The sequence below is a fragment of the Parasteatoda tepidariorum genome, chromosome 9 (genome assembly GCF_982258835.1).
Source record: "Parasteatoda tepidariorum strain Cologne lab strain chromosome 9, Ptep-v5.0, whole genome shotgun sequence".
Taxonomy (NCBI): domain Eukaryota; kingdom Metazoa; phylum Arthropoda; class Arachnida; order Araneae; family Theridiidae; genus Parasteatoda; species Parasteatoda tepidariorum.
The window spans coordinates 61,109,849-61,125,222 of NC_141763.1; the positions used below are offsets into that span (position 1 = coordinate 61,109,849).

Sequence of the window (15,374 nt, forward strand, 5' to 3'; positions counted from 1 at the left end):
AAAAGAAGAGCCTGACAATAGGAGGGTCATTACTGAATAATTCGTGTTTATGACACGTTTTTCAAATAAAAACTTATTTACGTGCGTCAAACTATAAATTCTATTTTGTTGAATAGTACATTAAAGCTAGTTTTTCTGTATTCTGTTAAATCAAAACCGGTATACTATTTATGACACCATAAACAGTTATTTTAAATTGAAGGCACATTTGTACTTTTTCGGTATATATATTTATTTCTTCAGTCAAATCAGGGCTAATAGGAAATATTTCTTTAAATTGCGAAGCTGATTGTATCGAAATTGCTTTGATCCTCTCCATAATACTTGTAACAGTACACTTAACACATTACTCTTGGACACTATACTTAACACTTTAACAGTACACTTACAAACTTAGAGGCATCTGCAATAGCTGCCTTTAGTACTTCTCTAATACAAATAACAGATTCCTCCATGGGACCTTTGTACTGTTGCAACAAAATCCTGTTCAATGCATCCAAAGCTAGAGTAGGTATAGCAATGGCCGTTCTGAAATAACACACAATAAAATCAGATAACAACTTTTATACTAATTTTTAAATGTGTAATATGTTAAGAAAATGGGGAGTATAAATTTAAAAAAATACCATTCGGATTTGCTTAATATCTGTTTCAAAATAACACAGAATTAAATCGAAATTCGACTTTTATACCAATCTTAAGATATTTACAGGGGTCTGTTAAGAAGAAATTTGGGTCCGTCTTCACAAAATATCTTTTCATAAAACGGACCCTTCAAAGAATAATTTATCTTTTAATCGGACCCTTCACAAATTTGTTTATCTTCATTATTGTTTTGTTAATCGAATAAACCCTTCCCAGGGCAGAAAACAAGAAAGATGGATGTAAACGAATTAAGTTTTGTCTTCGGCAGACGATTCTTCCATTATTCGTCCGAAATGAATATTCTGAGCTCAGCAGTATAGGCTAAATACCAAATATTTGTATGTTGCATCTCTAATTCAGCAGCAGCAATTGCTGTTTATTTTTGAAAATTTAATTTTTTTATTATTATTTTACAGTGCCGAGCATAATCTTGTGTCTATTTACAATTTTAAAAACTCCTTGAAAAAGTTTTTTGCAAAAACCGGACCCTATTTGCACAAATTCATAAAAGCGGACCCTGGTTGAAAGAATTGAGTAATTTTTTCACAATTTCACGAAAACTGGACCTTTCACAAAATGACAGACCCCTGATTTATATTATATCCTGATTTATATTATATCCTGATTTATATTATATCCTGATTTATATTAGTAGTCGTAAGACTACTAATGTTCAACTCCGCAGCCTTGTAATTTTGAACTAACCCAGATCCCAGGGAACTTCTGGATCAGTACCCCCAGACGTATTGATTCGTTATGGGAACTTGGAGGACTTTGCGACTCAACAGATTTAACGTGCATCAGTCACCATTTACTACACGGGGAGTCTTCGACCGACGGGGATCGAACCCACGAACTCTTGGACATGGGGCCAGTGCCTTACCACCCAGTATGCTAAGATAAAGAAGTACATAGAACAAAATATGAATTTTAAATAGAGTACTTTATATGAATTTTAAATAGTATGCTAAGTTCATGACGTGCACTGCGCAAAATACGAACTTTAAATATTATTTTAAGATAATGAGTGCGCAAAATACAAATTTTTAATAGCATGTTTCATACAAATTTTAAATAGTATGATTTCTGCAAAATTTTAAATAGTATATTAAGATAATGAACTAAATTGCGTAAAATAAGCGGCAACACCTTACCATGTATTGATTTAAAACAGGGGTTTTAAACTTACATGAGGGAGGGGCGCAATTAAAAACACCAGTCAAATGGTGGGCCGCAACTTTTTAAAAAATTTGTATAGGACTCTTTTATGTTTGAAGGAATATTAAATATTACTGTCAGATTTTTATCAAGTAGTGCAAAACAAAAGTATTGAATTACAAATTAAAATAGGAAGTAGATTTTTACCAGCGAAAAATTTTGTTTTGCACCGTTGGTATGTTAAATTTCACAAAAACAAAGAAATTAGTTTTTTTTTTTTTTTTTTCTTTTTTTTTAACGAAAGAAAGGTATTTTAAACCCATATAGATTTTTAACGAAAATTGTCCGCAAAAAAATTACAACTAATATATTTTAGTTCGAGGGCCGGATATGGCCGGCGGGTCGCCAGTTGGTAACCACTGATTTAAAACATAATCTAAATATCGCATTTTAACATTGAGTGTTTTTAAACTTACCTGATACCCAGCATGTTGACGATGATCATCTGTGTACGAGTTTCATCAGGAACTAGCGTCTATAACAATAAGAATAAAACTCAAAATACAAATTGTTAAAATAAATATACGTAAACAAAACTAAATATGGAAATTCTACTAACTTAATCCTAGTATTGCTTATTTTGTAACTGTCACATTTACACTTAATGTAATGTGACAATTTAATTTCTAATTTTACTTAAGCCTTTAATTTTTCTTTAAACGTTATTCCTTTTTTTCAATTTAGCAATTTATTTTAACTTTCTTGGTGACCATTCTCATGGTCAATGCGGTCATCGCACTTCCTGTGGGGAAAGTCAAGTTTGTTTTACGCGTTTCTTTTTTTCTTCTTTTAATTTTAGGGGGCTAACTAACCAACTCTTTACTTTAAATTTCAAACTCTCCGCCTCTTTAATTTTAATGGGCCGTAATTTTTCTGGTCCTATACCAGTTAAGGAATTTTTTAAGTCACTTTTAGGAGGATTCTCTTTTTGTGCTTCCTTCTTGCTGGTTCCTTTTTTTTCCCTTGAGATGCGGACTTCGGTCCGTATCGAGGGGACAGTTTTTTATATTCTTTTTCTTAACCTTATTTTTCTTTAAAAGTTTAAATCTTTAATTGTAGTCAATTTCAATAAATCATACATCTACACATTATATCTTTTTTTTTAAGCATTAAAGACCCACTCAAATTAAGCTTTCCTTCTATAAATGTCTTTTCAATAGTTAAGTTTTTTTCAGCTCTCCTTTTTTTATGAATGACGCCTTTTTTTTTTAATTCTCTTATCACCCATTTCTTTCTTTTCAAAAAAGATTTCTTGTGTCACAAAAATTTAATGGAACATATTGTTTGTTTTTACGAAATAACGAAATAAGGTGTTTTACAATAATAATGTCTTACAAAATGCTTTACGAAAATAAATGTTCAGCTGAATGGAAAAATTGGTGTGATTTTCTTCAATCAATATGCTCTCATTGTTGTTACCCCTTTTTCCTCATGTATGTGGCGAGTACCTTTTTTTATTGTTAAGGGAATTTGTAAATTTTACATTGGAAACATCATCTTACTGTCTTAAATGTTAAGTCTGTATCTGGATATAGCATGTTATTTATCGTTTTTATCTTTAATCTTAAATTTATTTTAGTTTCGCCCCTTTTCCAAATTTGGTGATACCAAATCATCCAATTTGTTAAAACCTCACACTTTGTGACCCTTTGAACCTATTGGGTTATTGTTATCCCACATTAGCATTGTACTACCACTTTCCTTAACAATCATCCCTTAATTTAATTTAATTACCTTTTATACATTTCGGCCTTAATTTGTTTTATCATAACTTTTCAATCTTTACCTATTTATTATCATGACGATATCCAGTGATACATCCAACTATGCAACCCATCTATTTCAATAATAATACATAAATAACTTATCTAATACGCACCAAATAAAATATTTTAATTTAACTGTTACAGTAACGATATCGAAATCCAACAAATCACGATAGACGAAAGCGTGATCGAGAAAATAAAACACCTTTTAATTGCCTGAGGAAACAGGAAAAAGTAGAAAGGTGATTAATATACAGGTGATTAATACACGGGTGTTGGAATATTAACAGAATTTTAAGATCAAGAGTTACAAGATTGATTAAAAAATTGGTCGTGAAAATCGATTGAAATAATGCAAACAAAATAACCATTCAACAGGCATACGTAACACCATACTTAGATAAAATAAAAAATAAAATAATCTTTCTGCGAACACAAAATCTCAGTTAAAAAACTTTCTGCCAGCATTGATTAATTCTTCATAGTTTCTTAGATTCATTCTCCTTAGTTTCTTATTTTGTCGCCACCTCATTTTGGTAAAATTTGTTTAAAAAATAGCAGAGTTTTTTCAAAAATATTTAATTTTAAGAGAACTCTATATTGATTTATAACACAGGGATGATTTTAGTAAAAAATCAAAAAAGCTGAAGATAGAAACTCCAAAATGTTATGCGCAAAAACACTTTTTAAATGATTGAAAAATACTGAAATTTGAGTAACAGAAAAGTGGTTGTTAGGAAAAATTCATCCACAGTATGCTACCAACGTTTTAATAAAAATATCGATGCGAGATTTAATTAATTTATTTAAATTGTGTAAATAAGAATCTCAATGTGTAATTTTTAAAACACGCGAATACAAATCATGACATTAAATTTCAAAATCGTGAAAATACGAATCTCGATGTTAGATTTTTAAGTCGCGTTAATACGAATCTCGATATTTGATTTTAAAATCACAAGAACACGAATCTCGATATTTGATTTTAAAATCGAATGAATACAAATCTCGATGTTTCATTTTAAAATCGAGTGAGTAAGAATTCCGACGTATAATTCTTAAGTCACTATTACGAATCATAAAAGTGGATTTTAAATTGCGTGAATACGAAACTCGATACTTGATATAAAGCAGTGACGTCCAAATTACGAAAGTACGAGCTCTATCTGGGGGGCGGGGGAAAAAATGCGAAAAATCTTATTTTCTGTGCGTAAAAGCGGAGAAAATAGGAAGGGTTGAGCAACGTAGTTTGAATTTTCTGTTTGTCTTTGAAATTCGGAAATAATTATTGAAGTTATACTTCTTATGCGACTTCCAACAAGGCTGCGTTAAACGTTTACCGTTACATTTTTATTGGCCGGGAAATCACGTGATAGGATCCAGTTTTCCCTCATTCATTTCCATATTGTTTTGGTTCTCACTAGGGTAAACCAACCAGTGAAGGAACACTACCCAGTGAAGGAACATTTCATATATATTCATTAAAAATAAGAATTTGAAAGTTTTTCTTTAGATTGATTGGTAACAATAGCTTACTGCCAAACAATAGGAAGTCATCTAGCAATATTTTGGATTACCTGGTCAAATAGATTTCTCTGAAAAAATTTTTGAATTTGTTATTATCTCTGCAACACCTTGTTCCGTTGAAAAAATTATAAGGTGAGTGTTTGTACTTATATGTTTGAAGTGGAATTAATTGCATGTAGTAGTCTTATTTTTCTCACTGTGAAAAAGAGAATTCAAAATATAGTTATTGAAGTTACGTTTTATTTTTTTTAAAGCACCATAGCATAATCAAGTACTGAGATAAGGGGGTGTTTATTCACTGGATCACCAAACGATGAAAAACCAGTGAAGGAACAAGTGTTCCTTTACTGGGTTTTTCTCCCAGTTAATGAAAATAAAAGAAATTTTTTAATTTTCTTGTACTTTTAGTCATATTATACATCAAAATTTTGTTTAAAAGACAAAAACCAGCTTCTAACTAGTGAAGAAACAGGCATATTCCTACACTGGGAATACTTCCAGTGAATGAACAGTAATGTGTGATATATGATTTTACATGACTCTAGGATAAGTAATTCTGCTATATAGAGGACAACCGAAATTTTGTTAAAAATTGTATGAATAATTCCTGAAATAATTTCAGTTCAAAATGTTAATTTAATAGCTTAATTTATGAAAAAATTATAATTTATATTTATTAACGGGGTGTGTAGTTACATCAAATGTTAGGCAACTTAATAAACTATGTTTACAAATCGAAAACTAATTAAATATAATCATAAAAATAGAACATTTTTTCGCTGGCTTTTGCACCAAGAACTCCTAATAAGCTATCATTATAGGATAGCAACGTGATTATATAATTTATAGAAACTACTTTACAATGTTAGAATTTAGAAGTAAGTTCCTCAACAAAAAACAAAGTTAAACAGAAACGATACTCAATTTCTTCAGAAGCTTGAGAGGGAAATCCCTCAAGATATGTTGTAAATTTTTAACACAGCATTGACGGAAGAGTCTAATATCGAAAATGTCCAAGAGCCTGTACTTTTTCCAATATGGAAGAAGCACGTATTAAAAGAAGACCACTTGGTTAAGTCAAACTTAGGAACTGAAGCTAGTATTGATAATGAATGCATATTAGATATCGAATTTGAAATGAGTCCTCATGCTGATTCTCTTAGTTGAAAAAAGAAATGATTCTGTAAGTAAAATCAGTACTTCTAAAGATCCTCTAGATATAAGTCAACAAGAAATGGATTTGCCTCAAACTTCAAGACACCTTTCCCCCGTCTATTTTCGAGAAAGGCATTCTAGAAATGTTGCTGAAAAATCAGAAGAAGTTTGGAAGAGCCATTTACATTGGCCAAATATTGATGATAAAAAGAAAGGTCAAATAAGAAGAAAAGCGAATAAATTACCTTTTGCACTAACTTCAGAGAAATGGCAAAAATTTCAAGAGGCTGAAAGATCTAAAAAACATTAAAACAAGAGAACATGGAAAAGAAAAAGAAAGAAAAAATACTTAAAAAAGAAAAAAAGCTTCAAGAAATAAGAGGAAAAAGAGTAAACAAAAAGGTGATAAAATAATAATGATAATAAACAGCATCGGATGACACAATGATTTAGATTTGACTGTCAAATTATAAGAAAGAACGATTTTTTTAAATTTATTTTGTATTTAACATCACTTTAATTTCTAGTTCATGATTACAGAAAAAAGTTAGCATTTTACAAGTACTTGTATCTCATAATTTCACAAATAGTCTTGTTTTTAGTCTGACCTCTATTTAACAAAATCACTTAATACCAATAATAAGCTCGTTATATGGAAAATTCGTTAAATAGAAAATCACCTCTTAAAATACTTAAACAACACAAAACAGGTTTTAAATTCTTAAACACTAGACATAATTAAAATAGCAATTGATACACTTTTATCTTGTAAACTAGTATCTACTATTTATCATATAAATCTCAACCATAAAAGAAATCTGCATGGAAAGCAAGAATAGAGCAAAACATTATCCAGTGTTACACTATCATGCTATATACATTTTCAACTAAAAAAAGTCTAAATTTATGTATAAAAATATAGTTGCATTTATTATAAAAGTAATTTTAAACATACATTACCACTTGCGTTAAGTTAAATTGCTACGGATGAAATCCGTTAATTTGAAGTGAGTTTTTCGTTTGAAGTGCAAACAAAAAGGGAAAGGGAATTTACTGCTTTCTCTAAGATAATTTTTAGACAAAACAGTAATACATTTCATAAAGCAGTGGCTTCGAAAATTAATTTTATGTCATTTCCCCCATAAATTGCTTTAACAAGTTTAAAATGTTAAGAAATATTTTGGAAAATAGGGAAATTGGATCTCAATGAAAAGTTCGTTAAATAGAAAATTCACTTCGCTATATGGAAGTTATTTTACAAAAAAATTTCCAAAATGCTCTTGGTTCCTCGAAAAAATTCGTAAAATAGGAAAATTCGTAGAATGGAAGTTCGTTAAATAGATGTCCAACTGTATTTGTATGGCTAAAAAATTCATAAAGAGCATTAAAAAATAACCAAAATTAAGTGTTCCTTCACTGGGCAATTTTGTGTTCCTTCACTGGTAAGAGCTGTTCCTTCACTGGGTCTTCTTACTACTTGTTATTTGAACCTCCAAAACTTTAAAACAATATTATGTAAGTTCTCTGCAATTTTTTTGCATAATTTGCAATTAGTAACAAATATGTTGACACTGTCATTTAACTGAAATTACGAATTTTGAAATTAATATGATTTTTTAAAAGGCAAGCGAAGCTTAAGTGTTCCTTCACTGGTTAGTTTACCCTACCATACAAATAATAAAAGTCATAAAAGTATTGTTTTTCTATAAATATTTTTTTAGTTTGTTTTGATACACATATAATTTAATAGAGTAGTATTTTTTATTTTCAAATTTAGTGTATAACAATTGTAAAAAATGAGTGAAAACAATCCCACGGACAATGCGACGGATTTAAGGTTATGTCAAGGTACGTCTCTTGTGAATATCAATTGATTGTTAGGTTTTCTCTTCTGAAATTACATTATGACACATTCACATACATTATTAATACAAATACATTTTCCAGGGCGAGGCGATGAGGCAACCACAAGAACTTCCACTGGTTCAAGAGGTCCGCGAGGGAAAAATGCACAATATTACCGTTATTACAGAGCACGGAAGCGAGCGGAGCAGGAAAAAGAGTCGTTGAATAGAACTAGTGATCCTTCTATGACTGCTGATTCTTCTACAATTAACGTCGCAGGTTGCGAAGTTTAACTTCTTCCGCGCGGAGGGACTCCAAGCACTATTTTTTTTTCTATTTTAAAGACTAAATTTTCAGATAAAAGTGGAATATTTATAAAAAAAGAAACTTATAGAGAATAGAAGTTTTTGATAAAAAGGCTGAAATTCGAGAAACAAAAGCGGAAAACCGCTAAAACGCGGAAAAATCTCATCCCTATGAAATGTAATTTTAAATTGGTTTCGTATTGGTAGAAAAAAAAATAAAAATGTTAATTTTTTTCCCTCGGAAATTCGAAAAAGACAAACTCGTCTTTGGAGGGACAGATTTTTTTCTTTTTCAGTAACAGTAAAAAAATTTTAGATGGTGACAAATTTTCCGCAAACGGAGTTCGCGAGTTCCTGTTTATTATACGAGTCTGTCTAACACTTATCGGAGTCGGAAAGAAAGAAAAAGTAATTGCAGAATCGAACAAAACAAAAATAAATAACAGTAGAAAGCTGACTGTAGTGCAACATTTGCTAATGAATTAAGTAAAGGTGAGAAAAGTAAATTTGCTGATGCTCAAAAATGGCACTTCACGTTATAAGTCATCAGAATATGAAAAATTTGTTTGATTCGAGCAATAAGGAATTATTTAGAGCTTAAATATCGCATCGAAATTACTTGAATTAATTGTGAAGTAAGTGCTTTAATTAAATTAATCCGTGCACCTTTTACAAATATGTTAGAAATTGTTCACACGGATATTTGTGAACATAAAAAATATACTTTCAATCTGTAAGTCATGATGTTTCATTACTTTCATCGATAATTATTCCCGTTATTGTGCAGTTATATTTTTGAAAACAAAAGCTGATAAACTTGATGCATTTATAGAGACTAAAAATCTTTTGTAAAATAAAAAAACCTTAAAATAAGAGAATTGTGGGGAATTTGTTAATCATAACTGAAATTTTCTTAAAAGAAAATGGTACTGAGCTTAGATTAACGGTCCCATATAGCCCAGAATTTGCAGGGCTTGCTGAACGCACAAATCGAGTTCTTGCTGAAATGGTGCGTTGACGTTTACTTGAATCAAATTTAGCTCTAAATTTATGGGCAGAGACGATATATGCCGTAGAAAGAGATGCCCGACTAAAATACTTTACCGTTATTTATTAAACTCTCATTTATTTATTAAAACTCTTTACCGAGTTACGGTACAAAATTATTCCATAATTTTTGACGCCTCCATGCAGCAAAATGTTTGAAAAATCGACCCAGTCATACATTTTCTAATAATCACACAAAAAAATTCTTGTGGGTTATTTAGCAGATAATTTAGTATTTATTTTCCCAACCAGGAGTCTGTTTAGAAGAAATTTGGGTCGGTTAACGGACCCTTCACAAAATATCTTTTCATAAAAACGGACCCTTCACAAAATGATTTTTCTTTTAATCGGACCCTTCACAAATTTGCTTATCTTCATTATTGTTTTGTTAATTGGATAAACCCTTCCCAGGGCAGAAAACAAGAAAGATGGATGTAAACGAATTAAGTTTTGTCTTCGGCAGACGATTCTTTCATTATTCGTCCGAAATTAATATTCTGCGTTCAGCAGTATAGGCTAAATACCAAGTATTTGTATGTTGCATCTCTAATTTAGAAGCAGCAATTGTTGTTTATTTTTGAAAATTAAATTTTTTTATTATAATTTTACAGTGCCGAGCATAATCTTGTATCTATTTACAATTTAAAAACTCATTGAAAAAGTTTCTTTGCAATAAACGGACCCTATTTGCACAAATTCTTAAAAGCGGACGGACCTTTACGCAAGCGGTTGAAAGAATGTGAATAATTTTTATCACAATTTCACGAAAAACGGACCTTTCACAAAATGTCTGGACAGACCCCTGCCAACGATAATAGACTAATAAGTTCTAGAAGTGTAAAATTCTTAGAGGAGACCTCTCAAAACAATTGAGAAGGCCAATTATAAAATCAAAATCTGCTGAGAGAGAAAAATAAATCTCTTAAAGTGAAAGTAGAATTTCTGCAGCTGCACCCTCGACGAATGCTAATGACGACGGAACTTAAAACATATAAGTCGCAAGGAATCTCCAGACGATTTATTAACCAAAACAGAGACAGCGGGAGAAAAATGCACTCTCTTGAATCGCGTATTAATACAAAATAATTACAGATAAGAAAGATTTAATTGCTGTAACACTGATATATGCATAGAAAACGCTCTTATGAAGTTCTCAAGCTCCTTGGTATAATGCTATGTTAAAAACTGTTTTGAAAAACATACTTTTCGTGCGTCAATCGGCCACTTTCAGAAGAATGTATAGCAGGGATCTGTCCAGACATTAAGTGAAAGGTCCGTCTTTGTAAAATTGTGAAAAAATTACTCGTAATTTGTGAATATAAAATAAACGTTAAGTCACATTCTTTCAACCAGGGTCCGCTTTTGGGAATTTGCCCAAATAGGGTCCGTTATTGCAAAAAAAAACTTATTCAAGAAGTTTTTAAATTTAAAGGCATACAAGATTATGCTCAACACTGTAAAATTATAATTAAGAAAATTAAATTTTAAAAAATAACAACAATTGCTGCCCCTAAATTAGCGATGCGACATATAAATATTTGATATTTAGCCTATACTGCTGCGTTTTTAAGTTAAAATATTTTGTGAAGGGTCCGTTTTTATGAAAAGATATTTTGTGAAGGGTCCGTTTTTATGAAAAGATATTTTGTGAAGGGTCCGTTAACGGACCCAAATTTCTTCTAAACAGACACCTGTATAGGTAGTAGATTTGTGATTATTTATAAATATAATCGACATGGTACTTTTTTAAAAAAAACAAAAAAAAACAAAAAAACAAAACAAAGCTAAACTAGTATCGAAAGGGTTTAATAGAAAAACAGAGATAAATTATCAAGAAATCTTTACACATGTTGCTTGAATGGCATCAGTTAGAACTATGGCATGTCTGCTAAATTAGAATTAAAAATGTATGAGTTCGATTTTAACAAAAGGTGAATCAAATAACTGGATTTTTATGGAATGTCTTCACATTGAATTAATCATCAATTCTTGAGTTAATCGTAAATGAAAACTCGGGTAACAGCACAGCTAAGAAGCAGCTAGAATTCTAAATAATCTTAAAGAAGGAGATAAAGTTCTTTTTTTTTTTTTTTTTAAGAAATCCCAATGGTTTAAAGCTGACAGGTAGGTGCTGAAATAACAAATGAAATTATATTTTGATTAATTTTTGAGCATAACAATCAAATGTAGATCCCTGTTTATATTATATTAAGAATGAAAAAGGGTTAACACTTTTTAATGATCTATGTTGATAAAAAATTTTTTATGTCAGATGATATCCATAAAATTGACATAACAACGAAGTGAATATGTGGAATTAGTTAAATATTGCCTAGGAATTTATTTTCAAATGAATTATGGAGTTGAGTCAACAAACTTACACTAAGAAAATTTTAGATTGCTTCAGTATGACTGATGCTGAAACTACATCTTGTCCTACGGATGTTAATATCAGATTACAATAAGTCGAAAAATGTTGAGAATATGAGTACCCAAAAACATGGAGGCCGATATACTAATAAAGGCTTCAACATTTTATAAGCATTATGAATACTTAAAAATTGTTAGGTATTGAAGATATTAAATTGGTGTTTGGGTAAAAGCATTACAAATGTTTTTACACCTACACCATCAAATGAAAATTAGGAATTGTCAGCATGTAGATTGAGTCTCACACTGCGCGTGTCCGGAGGACGATGCATATGTAAAACTTGTTTGATTGTTAATTGCTTTTTGCCCTGTTAAATATTAACGTTATGTATATTTATTAAATAAAACTTATGTTTTGCTAAATTATATGATTTGCTCAGCATTTTGTTAGTAAGCATAAAAATAAAATATTAAAGGAATAAAATAGCCACACTCACCAGAGTTAAATTTTTTTTAACTTCCGTGTTCAGCTTGAACTGGATTTTAGCACCAGCTGTAAACTTTGATGTGTCTATCAGCTCTGAGTTACCCATAATTTGAGTATCAACGTCCTCGATAAAATTTTGAATCAGCCTGAAAAGTTAGATGTTTACAATCATTTCACAAAGATTTGAATCAGCCTGAAAAGTTAGAGGTTTACAATCATTTCACAAAGGTTATAACAATTGTTTGCGTCCAATAGGGTGCGCATAAAAAATATGGCAATGAATGTTCAAAGAAATTGCGAGGAATTGTACTCAACATGTAACTGTGGTGAAATACAATGAGCATTTGATTGAAATTAACGTTGAGATCCAAGCAGAATGATAATATTTGGCCAATCAAAAGACATCTTTTCGCTCATCAAATACAGCCAAAACTGAAGTCATTAATTCAGGAATTTTTTTCGAAATTCTTTTACCTGCCAATAATTTGAATGACTCTAGCGTAAATATCTCAACTCATACTTAGCAGAAAAGCACGAGCTCGAAAAAAAAAATATCCGACATAACTGGAACGCTTATGAAAAACAATCATTGCTGACAATATTTACTTTTAACACGCTCATGAAAGATGATCATGGCTCACATTGTCTTTTAACACGCTCATGAAAGATGATCATGGCTCACATTGTCTTTTAACACGCTCATCAAAGATGATCATATCTCACATTGTCTTTTAACACGCTCATGAAAGATGATCATGGCTCATATTCTCGTTTTTAACAAGCTCGTGAAAGATTATCATGGCTCACATTCTTGATTTTTAACACCCTCATGAAAGATGATCATGGCTCTCATTATTGACTTTTAACGCACCCATAAATGATAATCAGAGCTCATATTCTTAAATTTTAACTATTTTACATAAATTCCTTACACTAGGAAAAATGCGAGTTTTTCAGAGACTTATTATTGCCTGCAACTGAGAAATTAATATAACATTTCTGAAGCTTTATAAACTTAAACAATTAATGTCCCATGACAAATAAGGCGCTCGTATATCAACTTTTTCTTATTCGTACTATATTACATTTATTAGATTTATATCCAATTAAAAATGTAAAAAAAAAAAAAAATTTTTTTTTTCTTCTTTTCTTTTGTCTCATGTTTGAGGGAAAAAAGGGCAAAAAGCTTTGCAGACATAGACTTACACCATGAGCTTCAAAACATAAAATCTATACTTATTTGAATTTTTCATCAAAAATAGAATTTATCTAGATAACTAGAGATTTTTCCAAAAATGTTTTTCCTCAACAAAAAAATTCGATTGCATGAAGTTTTCCTTTAATAGTTCGCATTATTATGCCCATATATTTGGTTTGCACTATTTTTATTATTTATGAACCACGTATAATCTTTTACTTTGCTGCCTTTTGCGCCAAACTAAAAAAACAACCTAAACCATTGAGTACTTACTTGATAACATAGTATTGTTTTCCCAGTGTTCTTCCACCGCCAATGCTGTCTCCCATTCTAGTTTCGAAGTTTTTCAGCTCTTTTTGGTGTTCGGCAAGTTTCTGAGATACATCTGTCCTCACTTGGGGCAAGAACTGCTTTATATGTGCTCTCAGAGTTTTCTGTAGCATTTGAATGAGATAAGGAATGCCCATTTTATGTTTTAGATGCCTAAAATAAAGAAAAAATTAAAACACAAACGCTTAATAAAACAGCTTCCATTTTAATACACCTTTCTAAACAAAACATTAAGAACAATTAAACTCAAAATTAGTATGACACGTTTCTTTAGTTACATAAAAAAAACATACAATCAAAATTTTGCACATTTTTTTTTAAATTTTTTTTTTTTGCAGTAAACATAATCTTTGCACACAATCATAAAATTCGTTTATTTAATTATAATTCCATGCAAAATACAATTTTTAATAATTATTTTTCGATTACTTTATTTAAAAAAGTCAAACATTTTATTATTTGCGAATCACAGAAACATTTACGTTATTTTAAAGAAGGTAATTTTATGAGGAAAAATACAAAACTTAAACGAAATCGGTCGAATAGTTCCTCAGAAATCGAATTTTAAATATCTATGTTTCCTTTTTTCTCTTGCACACTGTACATGTATAAATACTCTGCACTATTCATTTTCTTGCGGCCTGTACATAAATATCGTATCTTCGCAAATCTGATATTGGTGTACATCATTCAGGACAATTTACATCATTTGTCACAGACAATGCTTCCAAAAGCATCAACAATTCGACTATAAACATATGCATTATGCTCACAATCGTTTGCAGGGTACGCAGTGTTTTTCTTTTAAATGCATCCATCTTAGCACGATTTTATCTGCACTTTAGATGCTCTCATGTGAAATGGTTTAGTTAGTTAGATGCGCGACGTGCGGTGCACTCTTACCGTAATTTATAACTCCGATGAGCAGCTTTGTTATCACTGTAAAAAAGGAAAAATTATTAATTTAAAATTATTAATTTTATTTTTGACGCCATTAAGCGTGTCTTCTTTTCACTAGGGCAAAAAGTTCATTTCGTTAGCAAAACTGAACTTGTTCAAAAACACTACTTACTTGTAAGCGGGATGGTTTTGGAAAAATTCTTTCTCCTTTTTAAGTATATACTCGAAGTCCTTTCCTTCTTCGATTTCCTTTTGATTTCTATTTACTACGCCGACATATCCTGCGAAATGGAATAAAAGAACTTAAACTTTAAAAAAAAAATCTACGGAGTAACTTAGTTTTTAAATAAGTATTAAAAAAAAAAATTTTTTTTTCGCAAATCATTTCTAGGGGTCTTTACTGATATTTTGTGAAATATTAAATATTTGTGAAAAATCTACTTAATTTCTTTATTATTTTAAATATTTTGTCAAAGATCCGTTTTTACTATAAAATAATTTTTGAAAAGTCCTTTAATGTACTCAAATTTCTTAAATTAAAACCCCTGTTACATTAAATATTAGTTAGTTATAATAACGTT

At 30.4% G+C, this 15,374-nt stretch overlaps 1 protein-coding gene across 14 annotated transcripts in view; it reads right to left on the minus strand.

Annotated features, from left to right (window-relative positions):
• LOC107440144 (dynamin-1) overlaps positions 1 to 15,374 on the minus strand; it is an 83,673-nt gene that overhangs the window by 9,667 nt on the left and 58,632 nt on the right. For all 14 annotated transcript variants that reach the window (XM_087151971.1, XM_087151969.1, XM_087151974.1 and 11 more), the window contains 5 exons: positions 14,966 to 15,074; positions 13,837 to 14,046; positions 12,376 to 12,511; positions 2,280 to 2,338; positions 390 to 528 (listed from right to left, as the gene is read on the minus strand). In XM_087151971.1, the coding sequence (XP_087008097.1) occupies positions 390 to 528; positions 2,280 to 2,338; positions 12,376 to 12,511; positions 13,837 to 14,046; positions 14,966 to 15,074 (653 nt within the window). The remainder of the gene's footprint in view (positions 1 to 389; positions 529 to 2,279; positions 2,339 to 12,375; positions 12,512 to 13,836; positions 14,047 to 14,965; positions 15,075 to 15,374) is intronic.